Consider the following 25,688-nt stretch of genomic DNA (forward strand, 5'->3'; position numbering starts at 1 on the left):
GCGGGGGGGGCGGGAGCAGCGTGAGGCGGGCCCGGCCCCGCCGTCATGGCGGAGGAGCGCGGCTGCTGCGCGGTGACCGTCTCCGGCCCCGCCGTCACTCAGCCCGGCCCCGGCGGCTCCGGCAGCTGCAGCGGGGTGGTGCTGAGCCGGCAGCCCGGGCTGGTGCTGTGCCACGCCGCCGTCTTCGCTCCCTTCGTGCGGGCCGGGCCGCAGGCCTGGGCGCAGCCCCGCGCCCTGCCTCCCGACGCGGTGCGGGGCGGGCTGCGCATCGCCGCGCTGCAACCGCCGGCCCGGGGCTTGGGCGGCGGGTACAGGAGGCACGAAGCCCGGCTCCTGGCGCTGGTGCCTTGCGGAGCCTTCCGGCAGGCGGTGGCCCAGGCGCTGGGCCCGGCGGAGGAGCCGTGGCGGTTCGGCGGGAAGGAGGAGGAGGAGGAGGAGGGCGGGCGGCAGGCCCTGCACTGGTTCGCCTGGCTGCGGGTGCCCGGGCTGGACTCTGCCGAGGGCGGCTGGACGGCCCGGGCTGACGCCGGCGGCCTGCGAAAGGGTGAGGTGCTGCTGGCCTGCGGGTCCCCTTTCGGTGCCCTGTGCCCGGACCTCTTCCTCAACACGCTGAGCAGAGGGGTGGTCAGTAACCTGGCCGGGCGGCAGAACGCTCTCATCCTGACCGACGCCCGCTGCCTGCCCGGCACCGAGGGCGGCGGGGTTTTCCTGCCCTCGCCCGACGGGCCGCGCCTGGTGGCGGTCATCGCCGCTTCCTTCTGCTGGAAGGGAGCCGAGTGGGTCGGGCTCACCTTGCTCTGCTCCCTCAGCGCCATCCTGCGCAGCAGCGCCCGCCTGCTGGAGGAAGCCGGGCTGCGGGTGCCGCCGCCGGGGGATGGGAGGCTGGCGGGGATGCAGGCGGGGGCCGGGCAGGACCCCCTGGGCTGGGCGGTGCTGGTGGAGTGCGGGGCAGCCTGGGGGTCGGGGGTGCTGCTGACCCCCCGCCTGCTCCTCACCTGCCGGCACGTGTTGGAGGCGGGGGGCCCGCCCCGTGTGACCCCGGCGCCTGGCCCCGGCCGGTGAGTGCAGCTGTGTATGTGTCCCCACACCCTCTGTGTGTGTGTCCCCCCCCTGAACCCCGTGTCCCCCTGACATCTCTCTCCTGTGCCACATCCCCAGGGTTGCCACCGGCCTGGAGGGGCGCGTGGTGTTTGCCACCGAGGAGTCCTCCCCCTTTGACGTGGCGGTGGTGGAGCTGGAGGGGAGCGTGCCGGGCTTCGTCCCCCCCCCGCCTGGCAGACACCTTCCTCCCCGGTGAGTGCCCCGAGAGGGGGATGTGCGGGGTGCTGGGGTGGGAGAGTCACCCCCACACACACACACACACTCCCCTTGCACCCACCTCCTGCCCCTCACCTCCTCCTGCCTCCACACCCCAGGAGAGGAAGTGAGCGTGGTGGGCTTCGGAGCGCTGGGGAGGGCGTGCGGGCCCTCGGTGACAGCGGGGGTCCTGTCGTCCGTGGTGGCAGTGGCCGGGCACCCCGTCATGCTGCAGACCACCTGCGCTGTCCACGGGGGCTCCAGCGGTGGCCCCCTCATCTCCTCCCGCAGCGGGTGCCTCCTGGGTAAGCCAGGAGGGTCTCTCTGGGTTTGAGGGGGGGTAGCCCTGTGGGGGTGTTGCCCGGTGAGACGGGCACCGCTCCTCTCCTTCCTTAGGGATTGTGGCCAGCAACGCCCGGGACACCGGCGCCGGGGCTACCTACCCCCACCTCAACTTCTGCATCCCCATCAGCGTCCTGCAGGGCCCCATCGAGCGGTACCGCCGCACCGGGGACCCCGCTGCCTTTGCCGAGCTGAACCGGGCGGGCCAGGGGGTGCGGGCAGCCTGGCGGCTCCAGCGGCAGCCGGGACCCCCCAGCAAGCTCTGAGCCCTGCCCTCGGGGGGCAGGGGGGGGGGCTGGACATAGGATTGGGCTGCCACATCCCCTCTGTGGGCCCGCTGGTGTCAGGGCTGAGCACCTGGACCCCCTTTGAGGGTTGCCCAGGTCCTGGGTGTGGGGAAGGGAACACGGCACGGTGCCTTTTGCAGCTGCTGGCAACCCCAAACTTGGGGAGGTTTGGGAGTTGTTTTATTGTCTTTTCTCCCCAGAGCCATAAACGCTGTGAGAAGAAGTCCTGGTGTCTGTGATACTGAGCAGCTGGGCTTTGGGGGGGGGGCAGAGAAGGGGGTGGGAGGTCCTGGCTGGGGTGTGGGTTGGACTGGGGAGGGGGCGGGGAGGTCCTGTAAGGGGGTGGTCTGGGTTGTGGTTTTGGGGCAGGGCAGGAGGGTGGGTTTGGGGCTGGGCTCCTGGAGCGGGTCAGGGGCTGGGGTGGGAGCCTGTGGAAGCATCAGGACCAACCCCAGGGGCACTGAGGCGGGGGGGGGGGATGCACCCCCACCCCCAAATCCCTCTAGCCCACCCTGCCTGGGGGGTGGGGCACAGGGAGGGTTTTGGGGGGCCGTTAGGGGGAGGAACGGGCGGGCGAGCGTTTGACACAGCACGGGGGTATTTATTTTACAGCTGCTACACAACGCGGGGGGGGGGGTTGGGAAGGATTTGGGGAGGAGGGGGGGTGGGGTGTGGCAGCTTATCCATGGGGGTTTTTTGTTTGTTTGTTTGTTCATTTGTTTCTTTTCTTTTTTTCTTCCCACTTTTATTAGCCCCGTTTGCCCGGTTAGAGGCCACGCAGCAGCACACTAGGGCCTACAAGGCTCTACCACCCCGCCCCCCCACCTCCCCCACCCCCCAAAAAAAAAAGAAAGCTCACATTGGCACAAGCGTGGCCCCCCCCCACCCCCTGCCCTGCTCGCCCACTCCCCATCCCACCCCGACACCCCGTCCCACACGGGGCTCACGGAGAGGGGGGCAGCGGGATGCACCCACCCCCTGTGCCACGCTGGCAGTGGGGAGGGGTCACGGGGACCCCTGGCTGGGGGAGGCTGCTGCCCGGCCGTGCTGCCCGCGGGCTCTGCTGCTCCTCTACCAGATGTACCCGCCGTCGTCACCCTCTCCTGCTTCGCCCTCCTCTTCCTCTCCTTCCTCTCCCGCCTCCTCCGGCTCCTTCTCCTCCTCGTCCTCCCAGCCCACGCTGCTCCCGAAGTCACCCGAAAACCCCGCTGCCTCCTCTGCGGGGACAAGGGGCAGAGGCTGGTGGCCGGGTCCTGGGTGGGGCTGTCACCCCCCCACACACACACACACCCCACCACCCCCCACCCCAGCACTCACCACAGTCAGGGGTGCCGTGGCTGCGGGTACCGGTCAGCTCAGCCCCGTGGGGATCCACGCACCAGCACTCCCCGCCGCCCGGCTCGCACTGCGCCCGCCGGTAGTACCCGTCCTCATCACAGCTGGGGATGAAGGTGCCTGCGGGGACAATGTCACCCCCAAAACACGGGCGGTGCCAAGAGGCCACCCCCCCCCCCCTACAAAGACATGCCCCCGGCCAGGGGACGGGGATCCTGGTGACCCCTCACTCACCCGGCTTTTTTTTGGCTGCTTCTTGGATCTGAATCTGCTCCAGCTCCCTGAGGCAAGGCGGCTCTGCAAGCCCCCCCACCCCAGACAGCACTCTTAGGGTGGGGGGGGAGCCCCTGGCCCCATGGCATGCCCCCTCCCCCCAGACCTTGCAGTGTGCATCCCCTCCACCCCCATAGTGTCCTTTCCCTTTCCCTTCCCGGATCCCACGGGCTGCATCCCCCAACCTGCATCCCATGACCTGCATCCCACAACCTGCATCCCACCCACGACCTGTATCTCCCAGACCCAACAACAGCACATATCTTGCCCCCTCCAACCCATACCCCAACCCCACAGCATGGATTCCCATGACCACAGGGCATGCCTCCCCTCCTCCCACCACGGGCTTGCACCCTCCACCCTCCCCTGCCCCGTCCCAGCCCGTCCCCACGCACTTTCCCTCCAGAAGCAGAAGCACCACTCGGGCGCGGAGACGCGGCCGTCCCTGGAGGTGTCGCAGGAGTTGAAGAAGGCTCTGATGCACACCTCGTACTTGTCCAGGTTGATGGCAGCCAGCTCAGCTGCCTCCAGGAAGAGATCCCCACTCGTGTCCAGCCGGGAGAACATCCACCCCACCGCCTCCTTGCAGCTGGCAGCCACGCTCCTCTCCAGCACTGTGGGGCAGGGTTTGGCCCTGTGACTGCCCGGCTCCACGGGAACAGGGCCCCCACGTCCCCTCCCCGCGTGGTGAGGACACGAACCCGTGGCGGGGCTGGCGGGGAGCCCTCCGGAACCGTTCTGCTTGGCGTTCTCCTTCAGGAGCTGGAACCAGTCGCGCAGGCGGTCGCCCAGGTCGGCCAGGTCCTGCCCGGTGCACGGCTCTGGGGGTCCCGGGAGGGTGGTGGGGGGCATCAGGAAGGGTAGGGCTCAGGGACACCCCCCGGTGCCCCCCGTGTCCTTGCTCACCTTGCTTGCCGTCGGCGGCGGGGCCGTGTGGGGCTGGGCAGGGGCACTGCCCCTCGCACCGCACGGTCAGCTGCTTGCTGGCCAGGCACGCCTGCTGCTCCAGCTTGCACTGCGGGGCAGCAGCGGAGCGTCGACGGGGGCGGGGGGGGACACGCGTGGCACAGTGTGTCCCCCCTCCCCACGACCAGGTGCCACCGTCCTTACCGCCGAGCTGTAGGTGTGGCCATCGGAGCCACAGACGGCGGCAAGCGGCGCGGCGTGGCAGGGCTTGCAGCCCCCGTGGCCCTTGGCCCCCAGCGGCTTGATCCTGCGTGGGGAAGAGAGGGGCAGGGGGACGGTGCTGAGCCCCATCCCCCGGCTCGCTGTGTCCTCCGGTGTGTCCCCCTGCTTGTCCCCAACACCATCCTACCTGTGCTCCAGCTTCTTGCGGCTGATGCACATGGCGCGCTGGTAGCCCTGGGCCACGCACACCTTGTGCCGGCTGCACTTCACCTTCTGGCAGGGGTCCTTGGTGGTGTCCAGGGCTGGGGGCAGAGAGGGGCCGGGGCAGGGGGGTGCAGCAGGGACCCCCAAGGGAGCCCCAGCAGTGCTGGCCACCAGCCGGCCCGGCACAAAGCGCCATTCAGGCTGCAGCTGGGCAACCCGCCTCGGCACCGGCTGCCGCTTCCCAGCACGTGCCGGCCCCGCCACTGCTCCCAGCCGGAAGGGAAAAGCTCGGGGGGTGCAGGCAGAAAGTGTCCCCACCCCCCCACCACCCTCATCTCCATGCCAGCTCCCCCCGTGCCCCATCTCAAACCCTTCCCAGCGGTACCTTCGTCCCCGGGCTGGTTGTCCTCCCAGCTCTTGATGTAGTCATCCTGCAAAAGTGGGGAGAACCTGGATGAGCGGGGGTGGTGGGAGAGGTGCCACCACTGGCCCGACCAGGCTCCCCCTGCACACACGTGTGCTGCACACACACACCCCCTCGGGCCCCCTCCCGTGCCCAGAGGGGAGTGAGCAGGGCTAGGGGAGCAGCCACCCCCCCCAAAAAAACCACCTCAGCAGCCCCCCTGGTGCTCACCTCCACCTCCTGGCAGCGTGGTGGTGAGACAGCGTGGCCCACACCCAGAAAGAGAGAGAAAGAGAGAGCGTGAGCACCCACCCTCAGCCCCAGGGCAGCCCGGAGCCCCCCAGCAATGGGCACTCACTGCCAGCCCAGGCACCCCGACCCTCTGAGTTGCCCAATGCTCCCCCCACCAGCCCCAGATGCCACCACCAAGACGCTCCCCCACCTCTGGCTCCGGAGCTGCAATCCCGGAGAGCCTTTATGCGGGATAAAACGCTTTCCCCATCACCCCTCGGCCACCCGGGATAGGCAGGGAGCAGGGAGGGAAAGAGGGATGGGGGGGAGGAAGCTGCTGGGAGTCCGGGGAGGCCTCTCCACGAGCCCCATGGGGTGAAAGTCCCCTCGCTGCTACCCTGGTTTTTCAGCAGCCATCCCGGAGGGGGCAGGCTAAGATGGATGTTGCTGCAGAGCTGCTCCCCCAGCACCCCAGAAGCATCCCATGGGAACTCAACCCCTCCCGGCGGGCACCACCCGCTCGCACCACAGGATGCTCCGGGGTGGTTTGGGGTGCAACGAAGGTGGGAACGTTGCTCCCCCACTTCCCTCCCCAAAGGAGGGTTGTTTTTGGGCCGGCAGCTGGAAGCTAGAGGCAGGGGAGGCAGCTCCGGAGGGGATGTCCCAGGTTCCGGCACGGCCGGGCTCGCACCGCAATCGATTGCCCGCGTTCCCGTGCCGTGATTAGTAACACTGCGGCTCCCGGCAGCTCCCTGCGGCTCTCGGCACCGCCACCGGCCTCCCCTCCCTGCCGCGCCCCCCCAGCGGCGCTGCTGGGCCGAAAACCACACAAATCCACCGGATTTGCTTATTAATCCCTGCTCACCACCGACAGAGCCGGCAGCTCCCCCCACCACACACACACCCCGGCCGGGCAGCCCTGGTGGTGGTAGCATAGCCGGGTGGGCTCCACGCCCCCCCCCCCCCGCGACGTGCTGCCGGTGCCCAAGGATGGGGGTCTCATCCCCCCCGGGATGCCCAGAGTGGCAGGGGCACATCCACACGTGCTGCCCACCCCCCCTGAGGATCCGCAGTCAGCCGAGGTCCCCAGTGCCCAGTGGTGGCTTTGACCAGCCAGGGATGGTGGTGGGGGTCTCCCAGGTGGGGTTCACCCTGTCCCTCCTGCCCTCGCCTGGGCTCTATCTCCCTCACCGGTTGCTCTGGGGGGGGTGTGTGGGGGGGTGGGATGGCGGTGCCCCCCCGCCCTGCCCACAGCAGGGCACGTCTCCCAGCGGCACCTCCTTGGCTGCCAAGGTGAACCTGAGAGCGCATCTGAACAAAGACCGGAGGGGCCGGTGCCCCCTCCCTGCTCAGCTGCCGCAGGTTCCCCCGACATCCCCCTCCCCGTCCCCCCGCTGGGGAGGCAGCGCCGTCTCCCCACCCCGAGTGGCGGGGGGGGGGAACCTGCGGACAGGGGTGTCCGAGGAGCCCGGGAAATAATCCCCCGGCTGCCCCGTGAAACGAGGGATTGGAAGGGAACGCCGTCGAGGCCGTTATGAGGGGCTGCGTTCAAGCCAGGGGTTAGTGGACGTGCCAGGTCACCTGCAGCAGCTTTTGCCTCCTCATCCTCGCCCCCTTGTGCCCCCCGGCGTCCCCAGGGACCACCACCAGCCCGCCGAGCCCCGGCTGCGGCAGCCTGCGGGGCTCAGGGGAGGGGTCCGTGTCCCGACCTGTCACCGAGGGGCCGATGCCGCCGCGCAGCCCTCCCTGCCTCCCGCAAAGGGCAGGTAGGGCCTGTCCGTGCCCCTGCCCGCGCCCCGCTGCGGTGCTTGGGGACAGGAGACAACACCCCCCCCCCGGGCCGGGGTGGGGGGGAGCTTGGCTTTGGCATCAAGCCCTGCCCGCGGTAGCCTTGGCATCAGTCACACCAGCTTTGGCGATGGGCACGGCGGCCTGGATGCTCCCGCCGCGGCCGAGCATCCCCCGGGTACCGGGGCCGGCAGCAGCCCCCGGGCGCGGCGGGATGCGGGATGCGGGCAGCACCCGAGCATCCCCGGCAGCACCGACCGTCCCCGGCAACCTGCGACGGAGCCGGGGCCGTGGGGAGCGGGGAGTGGGGGGGGGAGGCAGCGTTGCTGCGGCAGCCGCAGCGGCGGGGAGGGGGCTCCCGGTGCCCGGCGGCGCGTCCCGTCCTCCCCGCACCCTCCCCGCGCCCCGCAGCCGGGGCGGACTCACGTCTCGGAAGCGGTTCCAGTGCTTGATCCTGCCGCCGTACTGGGAGATGGAGGAAAGCCACTGCTCGTCCTCCATGAAATTGCCGGGGCTCTCCCCCGCCGCGGCGGGCCCGGGGCCGGTGGCGGGGCCGGCGGTGGCGGCGGGCAGGAGCAGGGCCAGCAGGGCCAGCAGGGCGCGGTGCCCGCCGCAGCCCCGCATGCTGCCGCAGCGCCGGGGGGGAGCGGGGCGGAGAGGAGCGGAGCGGCGGGAGCGGTGCGGTGCGGTGCGCACGGGGAGGCGCCGGCGGCGAGTGCGGCCGCGGGGCGGCACCGGGCGGCACCGGCGGGAGGGCCGGGGCGGGGCCTCCACCGCACCCGCCGCACCTGCGCGCCGGCAGCGGGGCGGAGGGGCCGCTAGCACGGCCCTGGCTCCGTCCCGCATCCCTGCTCCCTACCGCCTCCCTACCCTTCTGCCCTGGTTCCTGCCATGTCCCCGTGAGACACCCCCAATCCCGCATCGCACATCCCCCGGCCCTGCCACACCCCCATCCGGCGACTCTCATCCCGCATCCCCCAGCCCTGTCCTCTCTCCACCCTGCCACACTCAGCCTGCATCCCCTGTCCCTGCCCTGTCCCCATCCCACATCACCCATCCCTGTCCTCTCCCCATCCCGCATCCCTCATCCCTGTCCTCTCCCCATCCTGCACCCCTCATCCTGCATCCCCTCTCCCCATCCCACATCTCCTGTCCCTGCCACACCCCCATCCTGCAACTCTCATCCCACATCCCTCAACCTTGTCCTCTCCCCATCTCACATCCCTCATCCCTGTCCTCTCCCCCCCCTGCCACCCTCAGCCTGCATCCCCTGTCCCTGTCCTCTCCCCATCCCACATCTCCCATCCCTGTCCTCTCCCCATCCCACATACCCCATCCCTGCCCTCTTCCCATCCTGCACCCCTCATCCTGCATCCCCTGTCCCTGCCCTGTCCCCATCCCACATCCCCTGTCCCTGCCACACCCCCATCCTGTACCCTCATCCCACATCCCTGGTCCCTACCGTGTCCCTATCTCACATACCTCCCATCCCTCCCACATCACCATCTCACTTCCCCCATCCTGCATGTCCAGTCCCTACTGTGTCCCTGTCCCACATCCCCTGGCACCAGGGCAAGAGGACTTACCTCCTGGCAGGTGGGTCTGCAAGCAGAAAAGGGCAATTTGGTCTTGGAGATACAACTGGAAACGCATTTGGGGGGTGTGGGGGGGGGGTGGAAAAAGGAAAGCCACTCTGTTTGTAGGTGCAGCCAGAGCACGGTGACACAGCCAGCTCCCTTCAGGAGGGAGGAGGAGGGATGCAAACCTCTTAAGAACCATCACTGCTACCAGTGGGTGCTGCTTCCACACTCATGGCAGCAACCAGAAACAGGAAGCAGCCGTCGCCACCGCCAGTCCGTGGCAAAACAGCTCCCATCTTCCCTTCCCCAGCTGTGAGGTGAGAGCCTCTCTTGCTTGTTCTTACCAAACAGGGAGATGCACGAAGAAAACCTGTGGACTTCACACCTCTGGAGGCTTCATGGTGACACCCAAGAGCCTGGAGCTTCTTTTCACGGCGCAACCACCTTTGAGGTGTGTGGCTTCTGACACGCTCCGCAACGGTAACTGGGAAGAGCTCTTGCCATAAATGCTTGCTTATTAACATCCCTGTGTGCTGGAAGTTTAATTACAGAAACTATCAATGCAACAGGAGGTAAACACTTTGCTTTTGAAGGGAATTAATTTATTTGGAGATCGACATCACACGGGCACCCTGCTGGAGATCCAAGCAATGCCTGACCTCACTATTTTAAACCGTGCTCCGGGGAGCTCTCTGGGATTTAAAATACCTGATTTGAAGAATAAACTTCTTTCTTCTGAAATCAAGTCCTGCTTAAACATCCTTTAAAAAGCCACCTGCATCAGTTTTTGCTAGTTGGTGTTTTTTTTTTTGGAAAACCAACAGGGAGGACTTTGTGACATTCTGGGGAAAGGAAGCAGAAGGACCCTAGCTCCCCTGTCCTGGTTTGAGCCAGGATGAAGCCAGTTTTCCTTTACTGGTTCCCAAATTCGATGTGCTTTTGAGGAGTCATCCCTGCTTGGAGTCCCTGGGTTCCCAACCAAGATTCACGTCTCACACAACCCCAGGTGACCAAGGAGCAGACCTGCTGCAGCAGCCCCTTCAGAAGTTCAGCCGCCCTGACGTCGCGTAGTACCCAGAGGCATCCGAGGAGAACCTCTGGGAAAGGAGCACTGAGTCCAGCTGCACCTCTCCAAAGTGGAAGTTCTCAAAGAGCTGAAAGAGAGGAGAAAAAAAAAAACAAACACCCATCTGTGGGCCACCTGGAGAAAGGCAGCCTCTTGCAAAGAGCCTCTGCTCAAGAGACTTGTGCCTTCGACAAAACTGCTCTTCTGATGATTTTTGCCCCCTCGAGACTGCACTTGAAAGCAAACAGGGTATGAAACGATCACCTCTTCATCTCCAGCAGTCCCTCAAACCCTTCCCCACCTCACTTGCTGGCTGAGTCTCATCCTCTGGGAGCCAGGGGAGGCTACTGACCACCCTGAAGACCCACTACCCCCAGGGTGGTTCTCGAGGTCACGGGCTCCACAGGAGCACAGATTGAGCCCAGGGCGTTTTTAACCATCCAGGCCATGGAATGTAGGACTTGGTCCTAATTCAAACTAGCAGACTGGAGGCACAAGGCTCTTCATCCCGGCACTGACCCCGCTTTGTTCAACAAATCCTTCTTTGTTCAGCCAAGAGTTGAGTGCAAATTACAGAGAGTGAGCCAGCACTGGCACCCAGAGGGCACGTCTCTGCTGATTAATCCCTTCGACAGCAACGGACCAAAAAACCATGACATCAGACTTTCTTCTGGGGAAGTTCAGCAATATTGCTGGAAAGACACCGTGTCCAAGAGCAAAGTGCTCCTCCCAGGCCATTAAGATGCAGGAAATCGCTCTACCTGGAAACATCAATCGTGCCTTAGGAAAAGCTTTTCAGTGGAGGCACTCATTGCAAAAACTCTGCTTAAAGGGAGAGCTGTGAGTCACTGAGGGCCTGAGCAGTGACATCTTCTCACTCTGGAAGGCTCCAAAATGCCTGTTCCATCTTATCCTATTGCATTTTCTACCTGGCGTTGGCAGGGCCGACGGGTTAATTAATTACAGCCCAGCCTCCTAGAGCCAACGGGGCATCAATACCACCACACAGAGAAGGATCCAATGCCAAAGCCCTAGTTAGCATTTGAAAGGTTGTCCTTCTCCTCCTCTAAAAAAAGCCCTCAGCCCTGCCTGGCACCGATTTGGGCAGGACTGCTCTTTTGTTGGTTCTCCTAAGGATCTTCTATTCTGGAAATAGCCCTTTTGTTTTTTTTTTTGTAAGAGGAGCAGCCAGGCTTCTTTGGGGACAATTCCTCTTGGCTGTCACTCCTCCACAAAGGAAAAGTGCCTTAGGGAAGGCCCTTCAGGGCAGAGCAAACAGGGCTTTGGCCAGGGAGCACCTGGGATGAATCCAGCCCCCCTCCAGACTGCCAGCTCTCCTAGACATCTCCAGCAACTCCACATGCACCCAGCACTCGGGACACCTCTGAAGAGCAGGAGGTATTTATGTGTGCCAAGCCAGTTCCTGGTGCTCACTTGAACCCCTGCTTCAGTTTGAAATGGCTGCAGCTGCAGCCAGACACACTGTGCAGAGTTCCTCTTGCCAGCGACCACCTCCTTCACCACAGGCAGTGGAACCTCAAGCTGCTTTTGCAAAAAGCACCTGGGCTAGCACAAACCCCTCCAAGAATTGGATTTCTCTTTGCCAGACCCCCACAGGTGGTGGGGCAGCTCACCCACACCTCCCTGCAGCTCATCCTGCCTTTGGGGTGACACTTGTCCCTTCAGATGGTGGCACAAGGACTTCCTTAGCACAAAGTCATTTCACTGCTAATCACTCAGGTTCACATTAAGCTGCAACTTGGTGCCAGTTCTTCTGAGCAGGTACTTGCCAGGGGCCAGGCCATGGGGGTCACTCAGGTCCCCATCCCCACAGCAGCCTGGCTTCAAGGGACACCCTGTTGGAAAGACCTTGTGCCAAGGGAGAATCTTAAACAGGGAGAGGAGGAGAAGAGAAATGACTACAGCCATACAAACTCCATTTGATGCAATTAAAGATTTATACAATTAAAGATTAATTACGTTCCCAAAAGCCTGCGTCGCTCATGTTAAGAGGACTTAGGATAAAATGTCTCATTAATAAGAGATGGCAGTAAAAAGGGGTTGGTCTCCTTTGCTGCTCTTCTTCTGGCTGATCTGAGGAGGAAAGATGATTTCCAGCTCTCGGGGGCTTGCTGCAGTGCTTGCCCCCAAACCTGCACACCTGGTGCTCTCCAAATGGTCATTCCTATCAACACTCCTTCCCTTCCCACAGCACTTTCCACCCAGGAAAAATGGAAAACCTTGCTCTCCATTCCCAGTGGTAGGTGGGCTGGTAAGCAAGGAGATACTAGGACGTGAAAAGGTGGTGGGTTGTTTTTTTTTTTCAAAAGAGAGGAGGGAAGAGCTGCTTTTCTTTCTCTAGAATAAAGTCAATGCAAACATGGAGAAAACAAAACAAAACCCTGGGACCTGCCAGTCCCATGAGAAGCCCTGGAAGTCAAACCTCTACACAAAACAGCCAAAGGAAGAGTCTTTCAAATCCTTGCTCCTATTATCCACACCACAACCTGGTTTTCTTACCAAATACACGCCCTTCCAAGCAAAAAGTGGCAAAATGAGTGAATGAGACAAAACCTCCCCCTCTTGCCTCGCACAGCTTCAGGCACACCAGCCCAGAAAGTCAATCAGGAGGTCCCAGAAGACACTGCCCAGGTCAAGGGCCCTCCATTTCTACGCTGCTAAAAGTGAAGCAAAACCCTTGTACCAAAGCACTTTGTATTCCCTTGGCTTTTATAGGACCTGCCACCCTTTGTGTGCCCAAGCCTCTGTGTGTTTCCCAGGGAGAATGCTGCCAGGACTATTGATTTTTGGTAATGTAGCTGTACTTTCTGAGAGTAAACATGCTACAAGATTTAGAGGACAACCACAGGCAATTTTTTTTTTTTTTTCTGCTCTCCTTTCAAGCTGGCTTCTCATGGATGATGCTTCACTCCCTGGGGCTTCCCATGACAGAAAGATCACAGCCGAGCTGGGCAGTGGGGACCCTCAAACATCCCCTTCCCAGAACACCAGGAGATGGCTTCCCATCACAAAAACATCCTGCACTCGGGTCCCTGGGGACTCGGGAAGAGATTTCAGAAGGTTGAGCCTCTACTTTTGACTTTCACTTCTATTTATCTTGGGGAGAAGCCAAGGAGAGCCAAGGAAGATATTTATATCTCCCCCCTCTCCCCAGCCCCCACAGAAAGAGAGGAGGCTTGTAGCACAGCTGATGAAACACCTCCTATAGAAGCATTTTAGCACTTCTTTATTCTGGAAAGGAGGTACCTGGACGTTGTTACACTTCACCTGCAAATGCTGATAACCCTACGACGTGCCTAGTTCCCTTCCCATGGGTACCAAGGGCCCCAAAAAGGCCACGGGGAGCAGGAGGAGGCATGGATGAGGAGCAGCCAGGAGGGCGGAAGGACACGGTCACCGTGTCATTTGGTTGGAGTGGGACGTGAGGCTCAGCAAAGCACAGTAATTCTACAAATCCAAACAGCCTGCAGGATTTACACCCTTGCTGCCTAAAGAATGAATAAGAGGGTCGGGGAGGGGTTGGGATTTTTTTTGTTTGAGGTATTATCAATGAAAGGGAACCTGATGGAGGTGAAGGTCAGCTCAGCAAGTCACCGCCACGCACGCAGTCCAAGTGACTTAACTCCCATCAAGGGACTAGCACTTCCCAGACTTCAGTGCCCTCTGCCTCCCTAAATTAAAACCGAATCAAAGAAGGAAAGAGCGTTGTTAACTTTTCACCCCAGACCCAGAACCTCGAAGCCAACGTGCTGGAGCTGGGCCCTTGCCTTTCAAAGCCCAGCCAAAGGCTCAGCAGTTACCCAGCGAGGACACCTGGAAGGACACAGCATCTCCCACACGGGCACCTAGAGAACAGCACAACATCCTCCTGGGAGCAGCATCCCGGGATGTGCAGGGGATGGCAGGGACTGCAGCCACATCCCCCGCCCCCCAAAGCCAGGAATTCCCGAGGGAAGGAGCACTGCTGGGTCTGGGATAACCCATTATTTCACCGGCTGCAAACCTACGTGTGCCCAGGCTCCTCCCTCTCCCTCCTGGGGGCCGGGTCCAAGGACACAGGGATGCAGGCTCCCAGAAAACAAGCCCTGCTCCACTTCCCCCCTCCCTTGAGTCACTTATTCCGAGCCCGGAAAAGCCAGCAGCACGTCTGCTGTTTCTAACAGCCCAACTGCTCTCATTTCACAGAATCCCAGAATCCGAGGGGTTGGAAGGGACCTGGAAAGACCACCCAGCCCAACCCCCCTGCCAGAGCAGGGGCACCCAGAGCACATCACACAGGAACGTGTCCAGGGGGGTTTGAATGTCTCCAGAGAAGGAGACTCCACAGCCTCTCTGGGCAGCCTGTCACAGGGCTCTGTCACCCTCACAGGAAAGAAGTTCTTCCTGATATTCACATGGAACCTCCTCTGCTCCAGGTTGCACCCACTGCCCCTTGTCCTGTCCCTGGACATCACTGAACAAAGCCTGGCTCTGTCCTCCTGACACTCACCCTGAACATATTTGTAAACAGTGATGAGGTCGCCCCTCAGCCTCCTCTTCTCCAAGCTCAAGAGACCCAGCTCCCTCAGCCTTTCCTCATCAGGGAGATGTTCCACTCCCTTCAGCATCTCTGTGGCTCTGCCCTAGACTCTTTCCAGCAGTTCCCTGTCCTTCTGGAGCTGAGGGGCCCAGAGCTGGACACAACATTCCAGATGCGACATTTAAGGCAGTTCCATTCAGATGTTGGAAACCCCCATTTCCTCTGAGCTCCAGCCCCCCCTGTTACCCACAAATCCCACAGCAGGGCTCCCTTGGGGTGCAACCATCACTTTCTGAAGGAAGACAGAGCCTGGAGACACGTTTTGGGAGAGAAAGAATCACACCTCAAACCACTTGTTCCTTGCCAACCCGAGCCAAAAATGCTAGAACTTCAGCCCCCAAACCACAACAACTTCCTTATCAAAGGCAGAGCAACAGATTCAAACCCTGACACCTCTTTTCTGCTTCTTTTTTTTGCTTTTTTTTTTTCCTCCCCAAGCTGGTAAAGCAGGTTTTTTGGTTGTTTTTTTTTACCGAAGCACTGTAGGAAGAAATGCAAAGAAGGGAGAATTCCTCGATGGAGCAGTTAAAACATGTGTCAAAATGATGTCGTGCTCCTGGGTGGGGGGGGGTTATTTGTCAAGCAGCCATCCTTGGGGGGGGGGGCTCACTTCCCACAGATGACCCTCCTGGAATGAGACAGCACCTTTTGTGTTCCAAGCTGGGAACAACAGTAATAAATCACAGCACAGATCCACGCAGGGACAGCAGCGACACGTTCCCGCTCTGGTTGTGGAGAGGTAGAGATGCCAACACAAGCTGGTGCTTTTAAATCACCTGTCACGGGCTCAACAAGCATGAGAAATACTAATGGATCAGCCTGGAGAGGCACTGGGCAGCAGGAGGACAAAATAAGTGCAGACAAGGGAAGGGAGTAAAGAGGTATTTAAAACTTCCTTCACGTAATCTCTGGCTTGCACTCAGGCTGCCTGGCCTGGATTCTGCTGCTCCCACCAGGATTATTGATCAGTTTTTAAAGCCTTACGTTGTCTACAGTAGTCAGGCAAAGAAGGACACATCCTGATTTAATAACAAGTCCAAGCAGCTCTGCTGAGAGCCCGGGCGCTGGGGAAATGCCGAGGGAATAACGATTCCCTGCAATTAAAAACTACCAGCAAAGAGCAGCGCTGTGGCAGGATAAAATGCACACACAGACACACACACACACACATGCCCTCCCAGCCTGTGGGGAGCTTGCTGTGTTGTGAACTCCTGCCCCAGAAAGCAGGGCCTTGGGGTAGGGGTGTTATAGATCGACAGTGCAGAACTGTCCCCGGTGAATGGGGGAGCAGAGCCCTGTCATGGCATTAGCCTGGGACCAATCAGCCTAAGAAACCCAGCTGCCCTCAGCAGGGAGCTGGAGAGGGGGGGTCTTGTTTTCCAGATCTGGAACCAGCATGGAAACTGGGGACTATTGAGGTGTGGGAAGAAAGAGGCTGGCAGCTCCAGGAAGCTACGGCTGCAGATGAGCCCGCTGTCATCCCTGCTGCCCAGTCCACATGGAGGACAGGATGGCTGCAATCCCATCTCCTGTGTTTTGCCCCAGGTTGAAGGTGTTTATCCCCCAAAAGATTCCTTCCAGGAAGGCACACAGACAAGCTGAGTGCCCGTTCTCTGCCTCGGTGGGAGAACACGTGCTGGGGGATGGCTTTGGGCAGGCAACCCAGTGCTGTGGCCGTGCAAGATCACGCTGGGAATCGGGGTCCAGGAGCCCAGGGCAGCACTGAGAGAGCTCAGCCCAGGAGACTAAACTCAAGCTTCAGAGGAGCTGCAGGCTTTACAGCTTCATCTGCTCTGCAGGCAGAGACAACAGGCACCAGCTCGTTTGGTGGCAGCTGCCACCCCCAGCGTGTCCTGATGGGGAGCAGCAGCGACCAACGGCAGGGGAGAGCCAGGAGGGAGGGGAGGTTCCCTTCCGTGGGAAACCAGCCTCTTCGGGGGAAGAGAAGGAGCAAACAAAATTCCAGGCACCCGTTTGACAAGCATGGAGAAAAACCAAGCAGCCTTTCTGAAGGGGTGCCTCAAGCTGGGGCAACAAAACCTGTTTGTTTCCAGATTCTCTGCCCCTTCCTCTGGGTACTCCCTGCAGAGCCCAGAGCAGGGCACGGCCCCAACACCCCAGCCCCTTCCTGCACTACCTTGCCCTGCAGGTGAGGGCAAGGATCAGACCTTGGGCTGCAACTCACCCAGATTCAGCTGTTTTTCCATCTTCTAAGGGGTGATCGTTTTGATTTCAGGCCGGTGTAACGTGCCCCACGACTTGGGATGGAAAACCCTGCAGAGGAGCAGGGAACAACTGCTCTTCCCAATCATCTGGTGACAGCACAACGGTGGGTCCCATGCCAGCTACAGCAGGGAAGGTGCTGGCTCCAGCAGGCTGCTGTGCTACAGAGCTGGTACCAGCACACTAAGCAAAAAGGATCGACAGAGGAGAAGTGACTGGTAGCAAAAAACATGGATGGATTGCAAATGAAAAACCATAAAGATTCAGAAAGGTGAACGTCACCCTGAGAAACCCTGATGGGCTCCAAGAAGGGTCTGCTGAGCTCCAGCAAACTCTGCCCACGGGGCTGCAGAGGGCACAGAACAGCAGCAGCTGCCCCAGTCCCCACATGCTGGAACAGCTCCTTCTCCCCCGGCCTCAGAAAGGCACCAACACCCTTTCCACTTGCAACCAAAGCTTCCCCAGACTGTGACGGGCAAATCCCAAAACAAATCCCCTGGTGTCTCCCAGAAGATGAGACACGACCGGGCAACGTGTCAAGATCCGGGGAGTCTGTTCAATTAATGGATTTTTTAATTTCTTTTTTTTTCCTCCTCCTCCCCCCCTGCCCCCTCCTATTTTTAACTTTCAAAATATGTTTTTTCGAAACAGGCTGGTGCCAAAAATGAAATATCTGACTCCTGTATTATTCACTCTGGACACCACCACTCTGCCAAGGATTGTCTGCCAGAGGTTTAATGGTGCTTGGGAGCTTGCCAGGAATAATGCAGGAGACATGCAGGGAAAGCAGGTAGACAGGCACTCATCCAAAGAGCCAGCTCTTCCCAACGTTCCCCACCTCCTCTCCCATCTCCATAGCTTCTGAAAGGACTGCTGCCAAGGCACCCCACACCTTCTATCACTGCACCCATGTTATGGGTGCTGTGTCAGGAAGGGCCCTTCCCCTCTCACTGGCTTCCCACCTCTGGCAGATTTTAAAAGGTGGCAGCAGAGACCCTTTCACCTCATTCCCCTGAGGAAGAATAAAGCACACAGGCTTCAGGAGGGAGAAAATCTGGCCACAGAAGTCCCAGTGCCCCATCTTCTGATGTCATTTACATCCACGAGCCTTGCCATGAAACACCAAGAGCTGGAATGATGGACAAATGAGCACAAGCTCAGCACAGGATGCAAATTAGGGGTATCTCCTCTATGACACAGGAGAAGCCCTTCCAATTAAATCACCAAAGCTGTCCCTTGGAAAGCAGTGACAAGGCAACCATCCCTACCTGGAAAAGGACCACCAACAGAAAAAGAAGAAGCATGCATGGAGTTCAGGAAGAAAGGGCCTGGGTAACTACCATGGGAGGTTGCTTTTTCATATTTTGATTTGACTGAGCCAAAGTAAATGCCACACAAATGCCAAGAAGCTTGTGGTGCCTTCACAGCTGCCATCTCATGGGTGTTCTGCATCTATTTCATGCAGTAACCACAAAGCTACAGGCTGAGAAAGGAACAAGAGAGGTCACGGGCACCACCACCCTCTCCTTCCCCAAGCTCATTGTTGGCAGATCCTGGACTAGCACCTCTGCTCCCTCCAAAGAACCAGGACCCTCATTTCTCCTGCTCCTCCAGGACACTGCTTCATTCTTCCCATCACAAAGATCTTCCTATCACCTGCTTTGAAACTTTTGCTGCAGCTGAAGCCCATTATTCTCAGCCTACCATCAGAGCACAGAGGGCAGAGTATCCACCCCTGGCCAAAGCTTTCACAGGCTTAGAATTTCCCCTGTGTGTTGTTCTTCTCTTTATTAGCCTCAAACCAGCTGAAACTCTTTCACTCTCAGCTCTCAGATGACATCTTCTAGCCCTCTGATGATCTTATTGTGCCTTCTGGGCTCTTTGCACCCATCCAAGGTGCTCCAACCTGGACAAGTACCCAGCTGGGGGCTGCTAAGCCTAACCCAAGGTTTACTTTCCAGACATGTACCTCTCTCTCTTATTTCCACAGACAACTCAAGCAGCTTGTGCTCTGGAGCAGTCCCTCAAACCCAAATCCTGATCTGTGGGGCTGGAACCAGCGCAGTTCTCCACCCTGCACCGATGCCACCACTCCCTCCTGGACCTGCCCCTGTTTGCATCAACCCATTTGCTTCTTGCCCAATCTCTCCAGAACCATGTGGGGCTCTGTTCCCTCCCACTGATGTGTGCCATTCTCCTGCCTCTCCCCAGCTGGGTTTCACCTGCAGAGCTAAGAGGAGCATGTTTCACTCCACCCCTAACACCCTCCTGGCCTCCATGGCTGGGAAGGGTAGGAGGTTTCCAGCTGAGCTCTGCAAACATGGGAGTGGCTGGTCCTCCTCCAACTGCTGCCACACAAAACCTCAGCTCTCCACAAAACTGGAGCAAAGCCACCTCAGCTGCCAGAGGCTGATGCAGCAGTGGGGAGGGTGACATTCAGCCCCAGCCTTAAATTAATCTGTCAGGCCTGATTTTTTTGCAAATAAAGCTAGCTGAGGCCAGGTGCAGGCCTTGGCTCAGCTGAGAACCTCTCCCTCCAGGATCCCCCCCTTTCACAAGGCAAATCCAGTGGTGTTCCTGCCATGCTGTGCTGCAAAACCTTTGCCTGAGCTCAGGGTTTTGGGTCTGTTCCCCCCTGCTACAAATCCATGAAAATTCATGCGCTTGAGGAAATCAAACCCTAGTTGCTATGGTGAGAGGCATTCTGCAAACTAAGAAACAAATACAAGTGGGACATTTGGAGGTTACTGGATTTTTTGCACATCTTTCAGACAACAACAACAACAAACCCAACACCTCCAGCACGTTAAAGGCTCTCCCAACTTCCAGACCCTGTTCCATCTCAAACATGAGGGATTTACAGTACAGCTTGTTTAAGGAAATTAATAATCAAGCCCTGCATTTCTCCAGAGAAGCTTCCTCCCCATGGCCTATTATAGCAAACCCAGCAACAGTTTGGAAGTGCTGGGCTTCAGCTTTGCTGCAGAGGTGCCAGGAGGCTGGAGATGCATCCAGGAATACCGGGACAAGGAGATCCCACCAACGTGACCCCCTCGCTCTGCTCACCAAACCACTGAGAGGAGCAGCCCAGCCACAGGGCCAGGAAATTAATTCAGCCAGACCTGGGAAATGATCCAGCAGAAGGGTCATGGCACCTTGGGGATGAGCTGCCTGCTTTTGCTAATCAATGTGTTGGGGCTTGGTTGGGATTATTTTTTTCTGCACTTGATGTGCTGGGTCCCTGTCTTCTATTAAGGCGCCGCCGTAATTCAAACCCTGCCAGCTCCACTGAGAAGAATTGTCCTTGGAAGGTCAAAAAGGTGATGCTGTCTCAGCTGGCTGGTGGCAGAACAGTGATCCTGGGGCAGTGAGGAGGTGGGATGCCCATGGGGGGCAGAGTCACCCACAGCACCTCTAAAATTGCTGAACTGCTGGGCTGGAGGGAACTGTGGCAGGGCAGGGGGATTTGGAAACTTTACAACCCTCTCAACACATCCTCCCTCTTCCAGCACTCACAGCTCCTGCTCAAATGAAGTCAGGAAGGTGCTGAGCACTTCTGCAAAAGAAGAGGCTTCTCCCCTTTGTGGTAAGGTCACCAGATGGATCTGTGGCACACAGGAACTTCCTGCACCCCCTCAGTGAGGTGTCTCAGCCTTCTCTCAGTGCCTCCAACGCCACCTCCTCATCCTGCTCCAAGGCCCAAACACTCCAACAAAGATCCTCTCCCTCTATTGTCTCTCCTGATTTTCCAAATGCCACTTCAGATTCCCACTTCACCAAATGCAAATACTGTGAATAAGCCTTTCCTCCCCCCAAAAAAGAATATCATTTGCAGGAAAGCATTTTCATGGCAACCCCAATTTAATCTTTTTACCCGGGATCATCCAGATGTTGACCTCCATCTCATCTGCTCAACTGTCACACCCTCCCACCCCACTGTTGCTCTGACTGCACACTGCTGAGCCCCCTCCATCGTTTCAGTATCCCTGGGTAATGGCAGGATCAGAACTGAAGGCAGAAATCCTCTGCAAGGCAGCATCACAGCCTTTCACTCCTGCTTTTGATTCTTCCGCAGGAGCGAGGCAAGGAAAGCACCGGCTTCTTTCTGACACAGGGATGGTTGCACCACATCATCTCATTCAGTCTGTTCTCAGCCCAGATGCCTTTTTGTTTGGCATTTTTAACTCTAAACTTTCCAACCTCCCCTTAGGTACTTGCTCCAATTGCCAGTCCTACTTCAGCTGTACCCCTTTAGCACCTGGCTGAGGATAACCAGGTGGTCCTGCCCTTTCTGAACACCGGGCAGTCGTGATCTCACCTGACGAGGGTTATTTGGTCCTCTGATTCCACTTCAGCTTAAAAACACAGCAGGGAAAGATTCTGTCTCCTGAAATTCACTAACAAAAGTCAGGCAGAACAGGGCTGCAGGACATGAGAAGCACTCCTCATTTGCAAGTGGAGTCAGTCATGGTGGCTCTACACACGGGCAGATAGTAATTTCTTTAGTGCTTGGTGGGTCAGGGGTATTATGAGGGGTTAGGGGGTTTATCCAGGAGATTTTTCTTTTTCATCGTGTCTCTCTAAAGGGCACTGCATCAAATGCCTGAAACTGACCTCCTGCACTATCCTCACCTAGCAAGAGAAAAATGCTAACAGAGAGCACCATCAGATCTGTTTGCCACCATCAGCCCCAGTGTGCCCGCCAGTAAACGTGCCTTCCCACTGCCCCAGCTGAAAGCAGATACACTCCCAGAATTTAATACCCTGCCTGGAGGCTTCAGAAGAGAAGGAGCCTCATCAAATGATGCCTTGTCTGACCCTGAAGCCTCCCCAGAGCAGCCCAGCTGCTCTGCTCCTGCTGCTGGACCAGGGGACAGGGGCATGTGTCACTGCCTCCACTGATCCGGTCCCCAGCCTCGCATCCCAGCTTACAGTCTCCCCTAATGCCCTGAGATGTGCAGCTTGCTGCTGTTCTGCCTCAGGAGCTCAATATTTAATCTTGTAAGCTGTTAATGCACAGATCTGTGCTAAGCAGCAGGGTTAATCTTTTTGCTGTACTCAAAATTTGCTTCTCTCTGGTTTGAAAGGGCCAAAGGCCACTCCTCGGGCCTCGAGTCAGAAGTCATTCCCTTTTAACCCCGTGAGAGCCCAGGTGGGTCTCCTCCTACTGGAAGCCTTCCTTTCCCTTTCACTATAGAAACCTTTGGCTGGATGGTACTTTTGTATTTCTTTGCATTTTTCTTTATTCACCACTGCCTTGGGTTGTTGGGGGTTTTTTGTTCCTCACTAAGCAAAAAGGAAGAAAAGCCCGGAGGCAGCCAAGCCTCATCTCCGGAGATGCAGGCAGCTGCCCCAGCTGCCTCTGTGCCAGGGCTGTGCTGCCTGGCCAGCTGTGACACAGGGCACACAGCCACCACCCTGGGGGACACAGGAGGGGGCTGCCAAGCCAGCACCTCCCCAAGGCTCACCCAGGCAGGCCCTGCTCTCAGGGAGAAGGAGCTGCCGCTGCCTCTCCGCTGGGAACTGCTGCCCCTGCTCTCCCAGAGATGATCCACTTGGCTCCCCACCAAGAAGAGCAAGAGAATGGCACGTGGCTTGGATGTCCAGTTAGCCACTAGCCAGCCTGGAAGAAACACATATTGCTCCACAGGAAGGAGTTCATGGAGCACCCCCAGCTTCTAGGGACTAGACAGGCACAACGCTAAAGCATCTAGTGCTGGTTTTTGCTGGGAGACCCAATCACTCAGGTGTTGGGGCCTAGGCTCCCTTGGGCTTCCAGCACCAGCTAGGCCAGGGAGCCTTTTTTCATGGATTATTCTTCAAGACAGAAGTAATTTAGACTCCCAAAGGCAACTCATCCTACGGGATCTATTTTCTGAGCAGTGTGGGAAGGCACCGGCCGGCACAACCGTCTATTAGCGCCAATAGGAGCGTGTGTTTAACTCTGCGGAACAGGGAGAACAAAGGATTATTAAATAAAATTCAAAATTGCCATTAGTTCAGCTGAAAGCAAAATACCAGCTGGAGCCCGGGGTAAGGCAGGCAAGCTATCAGCAAACACGTGCTGCCACAGCATCTGCACACACACACACACCCCAGCTCTGGCCACGGGGGAGCCTCAGGCTGGAACAGCAGGATCAGGGAGTCCCCCATGGTGCCCAAGTCCTGCCCTCCACGAGGCAAAGGCCTGACTGGTTGCAGCTGCCCAATGAGAGGGGGGAGACGAGAGTTTTCTGGAGTGATGCCCACCTCCCAGTAGCTGTGCTTGGTTGGCTTTCCAAGTGGGAATGCTGCCACCCAAGGCAGCTATTCCCGAGTCCCACGCGCGCGGCACGGCGCTCTGCCTCCACGGGGACAGCACCTGTGAGCCAGCCTGCCCAATGGCAGCCACCTTCATCAACAGACAGCAAGTTCTCCATGGCACAGCCATGTGCCCTGGTGGCCAAGAAGGTCAATGGTAACCTGGGGTGCATCAGGAGGAGTGTCTCCTCCAGCAGATCCAGGGAGGTTCTCCTCCCCCTCTACTCGGCCCTGGTGAGACCTCACTGGGAGTGTTGTGTCCAGTTCTGGGCTCCCCAGTTCAGGGGGGACAGGGATTTACTGGAGAGAGTCCAAGGAAGGCCATGAGGATGATGAAGGGGCTGGAACACCTGCCTGAGGAGGACAGGCTGAGAGACCTGGGGCTGTTCAGTCTGGAGAGGAGAAGACTGAGGGGGGATCTAATCAATGTCTATCAATACATGAGGGCATCAAGAAGACAGGGACAAGCTCTTGTCACTTGTGCCTTGGGACAGGATGAGGGGCAATGGATTCAAACTCCAGCCCAGGAAGTTCCACCTCAACGTGAAGAAGAGCTTCTCTACTGGGAGGGTGACAGAGCCCTGGGACAGGCTGCCCAGAGAGGCTGTGGAGTCTCCTTCTCTGGAGACTTTCAGGACCTGTCTGGAGGCCTTTCTGAGTGATCTGCCCTAGTTCTTTTTTTTTGGTCCTGCTCTGGCAGGGGGGTTGGACTCGATGATCTTGGGGGGTCCCTTCCAAGCCCTAATATTCTGTGTTTCAGCCCATCATTTGATCCTCCTGCAAAAGCTCATGAAGCCACTTGGCGAGAGGGCAGCCTCCGTGGGCAGAAAATAAATAATGTCTATAAAAGGGGGCTGGAGAGGGAACTGGTGCATCCTTGCAAGGTCATGCTAGAATGCATCAGTGGCTGGCTGAGGCTGGGCTCCTCTGGAAGAAGCCTGGAGCTATTTATGACTCATGTAATTAATTAATGCCAACGGGCGTTCTGCTGCAGGCACGTGGGAGACCAAAGGGAAATAGGAAGCGAGCAGGTTAGGAAATGTAGTGGAGGTGGGGGAGAAAGGATGACATTTCTTGCAGCAAGACATGCTTTGAAATAATTATCAACAGCCCAACCAGCCAGCAGCTCTTTTTTGGCTACATCAGGACAAAATCAATTAGGAGATGACGAAGCCGATGGGGTTTAATTTCCGAGAGCAGCAAGGGGAAGAAGGCACGATTCGAGGCGAGTCCAGACCCTGCGGTGCAGCCCGCAAGTGGTGCGACCAGCAGAGGGAGCGTGGTTAATGCCTTCCCCATCCTGAAGGGATGAGGAGCAGGAAGACCGAGGGTTTGATTTTAGGTCTCTTTCAGGTCTTGAGGACCAGTTGAAGGGAGGCACGAGAAAGGGCCGAAGGGCAGAGCGGAACGTGGGCGCACACGCCAAGACAGAGGTGCCACGCACCACCAACCCCTTTCTGGAGGCAGCTCCCAGCCAGCAGCACCTAACCAAAGCTCCAAGATTGCACGAGGAAAGGGAAGCAGCTCCCTGGCTCTCCTGCTCCAGCTCACAGGACCCTCAACGTGTGGCGATGCTGAGTCACGACGCCGCGCTGGCACAGCCCGCTGGAGGACAATGAGAGCTTAACCTCATTTTGTCCTTCTTTTGTCTGTCCTCTGGGCAGAGGAGATCAATCAGTTCCACTCTCTGCCTTCACACCCCCCGCCATCCAGCACCTGATACATCGCTCAGCCAAGCTGGAAGCCAACATAAAGGGCACCCTTTCCCTCGTGGGCTGTCCAGCTCCCAACCCAGCCTGCACCCTCTCTCCTGTCTCTTTGTTGCCAGCATATTTTTTGGTCAGTTCCCAAATGTCTTCAAGCATTATCCCAATCTCCCTCTTATCACAGCTGCTTGCAACAAATCCCCTCGCACAAAGAGGATTGCAAATGTGCTTGCAACCCAGCCTTGCCTTCCATTTCTACCTCTCTGTGCCTGGCTTTTCCCTCTGGACAGCTACAGGGGCCAAGTGCCCCAGCACGGGGCTGACACTGGGGGAGCAGCAGAGGCTGCCTGCAGCTTCAACCGTGGCTGGCAGAGCCTGGGAGGCTGCAGGATGCTCCCCTTCGAGCCTTACCCGCCTCCACTGGCTGGGGGATCTCACTTCCTATCCCCTCTGATGGCTGCCAAAGCCCTCAGATCCTGGCTGGTAGGACTCCCTATCACTATCTGCTATCTTCCTGGAGCAAAACCATGCAAACCCTCAGCAAAGACTTAAAATAAAGAGCAAGAAGAGTAAGCAAAACGCAGTTGGTTTCAGTTTCGGAAATACACGTGAGTGAGTAGAACAAGAGCAATAAAGTATTCCTTTCTGGTGGGCTGAGGATCGACAGGAGCCCGAGTCTCCAGGGTAAAACAGGAGGGAAGTAAATGACAACACAAACACCCACTTAGCATTCCTGCTACAGACTCCTGATCCCAGCCTCACCGGCTCTAAGAACGCTGCTGTTAAATACTGTAATACTCCCAATTACAAGTGATTTGGATTGTTTATTTTCTAAACAGATTTCCCCCTCCCCCGGGAGACCTGCTAAGCCTAAGACAAAGGCAGTCTTGAAGAGGTGTTTCAACCTCTTCTGGCTATATACACTA

The 25,688-nt window shown here is 58.4% G+C and overlaps 3 protein-coding genes across 6 annotated transcripts in view; 1 reads left to right on the plus strand and 2 right to left on the minus strand.

Moving 5' to 3' along the window:
* Nucleotides 1-31: 31 nt before the first annotated feature.
* Nucleotides 32-1,989, plus strand: TYSND1 (trypsin like peroxisomal matrix peptidase 1). Its single transcript, XM_051618067.1, is given in 5 exon segments — nt 32-1,058; nt 1,159-1,258; nt 1,260-1,293; nt 1,416-1,601; nt 1,693-1,989. Coding segments are annotated over 5 exon segments (1,545 nt in total). The 5' UTR covers nt 32-45; the 3' UTR covers nt 1,905-1,989.
* Nucleotides 1,990-2,835: 846 nt separating this feature from the next.
* On the minus strand, nt 2,836-8,008 carry SPOCK2 (SPARC (osteonectin), cwcv and kazal like domains proteoglycan 2). The gene is made up of 11 exons (XM_051618119.1): nt 7,714-8,008; nt 5,500-5,508; nt 5,251-5,296; nt 4,849-4,963; nt 4,644-4,746; nt 4,440-4,548; nt 4,235-4,354; nt 3,929-4,147; nt 3,495-3,557; nt 3,243-3,380; nt 2,836-3,142 (listed from the first exon to the last, which is right to left on the minus strand). Exons 1-11 carry the CDS (start codon nt 7,909-7,911, stop codon nt 2,997-2,999), a joined length of 1,266 nt encoding a protein of 421 aa, XP_051474079.1. The 5' UTR covers nt 7,912-8,008; the 3' UTR covers nt 2,836-2,996.
* Nucleotides 8,009-9,447: 1,439 nt separating this feature from the next.
* Nucleotides 9,448-25,688, minus strand: part of ASCC1 (activating signal cointegrator 1 complex subunit 1) — a 37,867-nt gene continuing 21,626 nt past the window's right edge. For all 4 annotated transcript variants that reach the window (XM_051618081.1, XM_051618080.1, XM_051618078.1 and 1 more), the window contains exon 10: nt 9,448-10,021. In XM_051618081.1, the coding sequence (XP_051474041.1) occupies nt 9,908-10,021 (114 nt within the window). In that variant the 3' untranslated portion in view covers nt 9,448-9,907. The remainder of the gene's footprint in view (nt 10,022-25,688) is intronic.

Source organism: Apus apus, chromosome 4, assembly GCF_020740795.1.
Source record: "Apus apus isolate bApuApu2 chromosome 4, bApuApu2.pri.cur, whole genome shotgun sequence".
Taxonomy (NCBI): domain Eukaryota; kingdom Metazoa; phylum Chordata; class Aves; order Apodiformes; family Apodidae; genus Apus; species Apus apus.

Bases quoted from the DNA above. Each gene is read 5' to 3' on its own strand.
- SPOCK2 (XM_051618119.1), bottom strand. From the start codon at position 7,911: ATGCGGGGCTGCGGCGGGCACCGCGCCCTGCTGGCCCTGCTGGCCCTG. The intron at 4,964-5,250 runs GTACCGCTGGGA...CTCTGCCCCCAG, and splicing joins CAACCAGCCCGGGGACGAAG to CCCTGGACACCACCAAGGAC. The intron at 4,355-4,439 runs GTGAGCAAGGAC...CGGGACCCCCAG, and splicing joins CGCCGCCGACGGCAAGCAAG to AGCCGTGCACCGGGCAGGAC.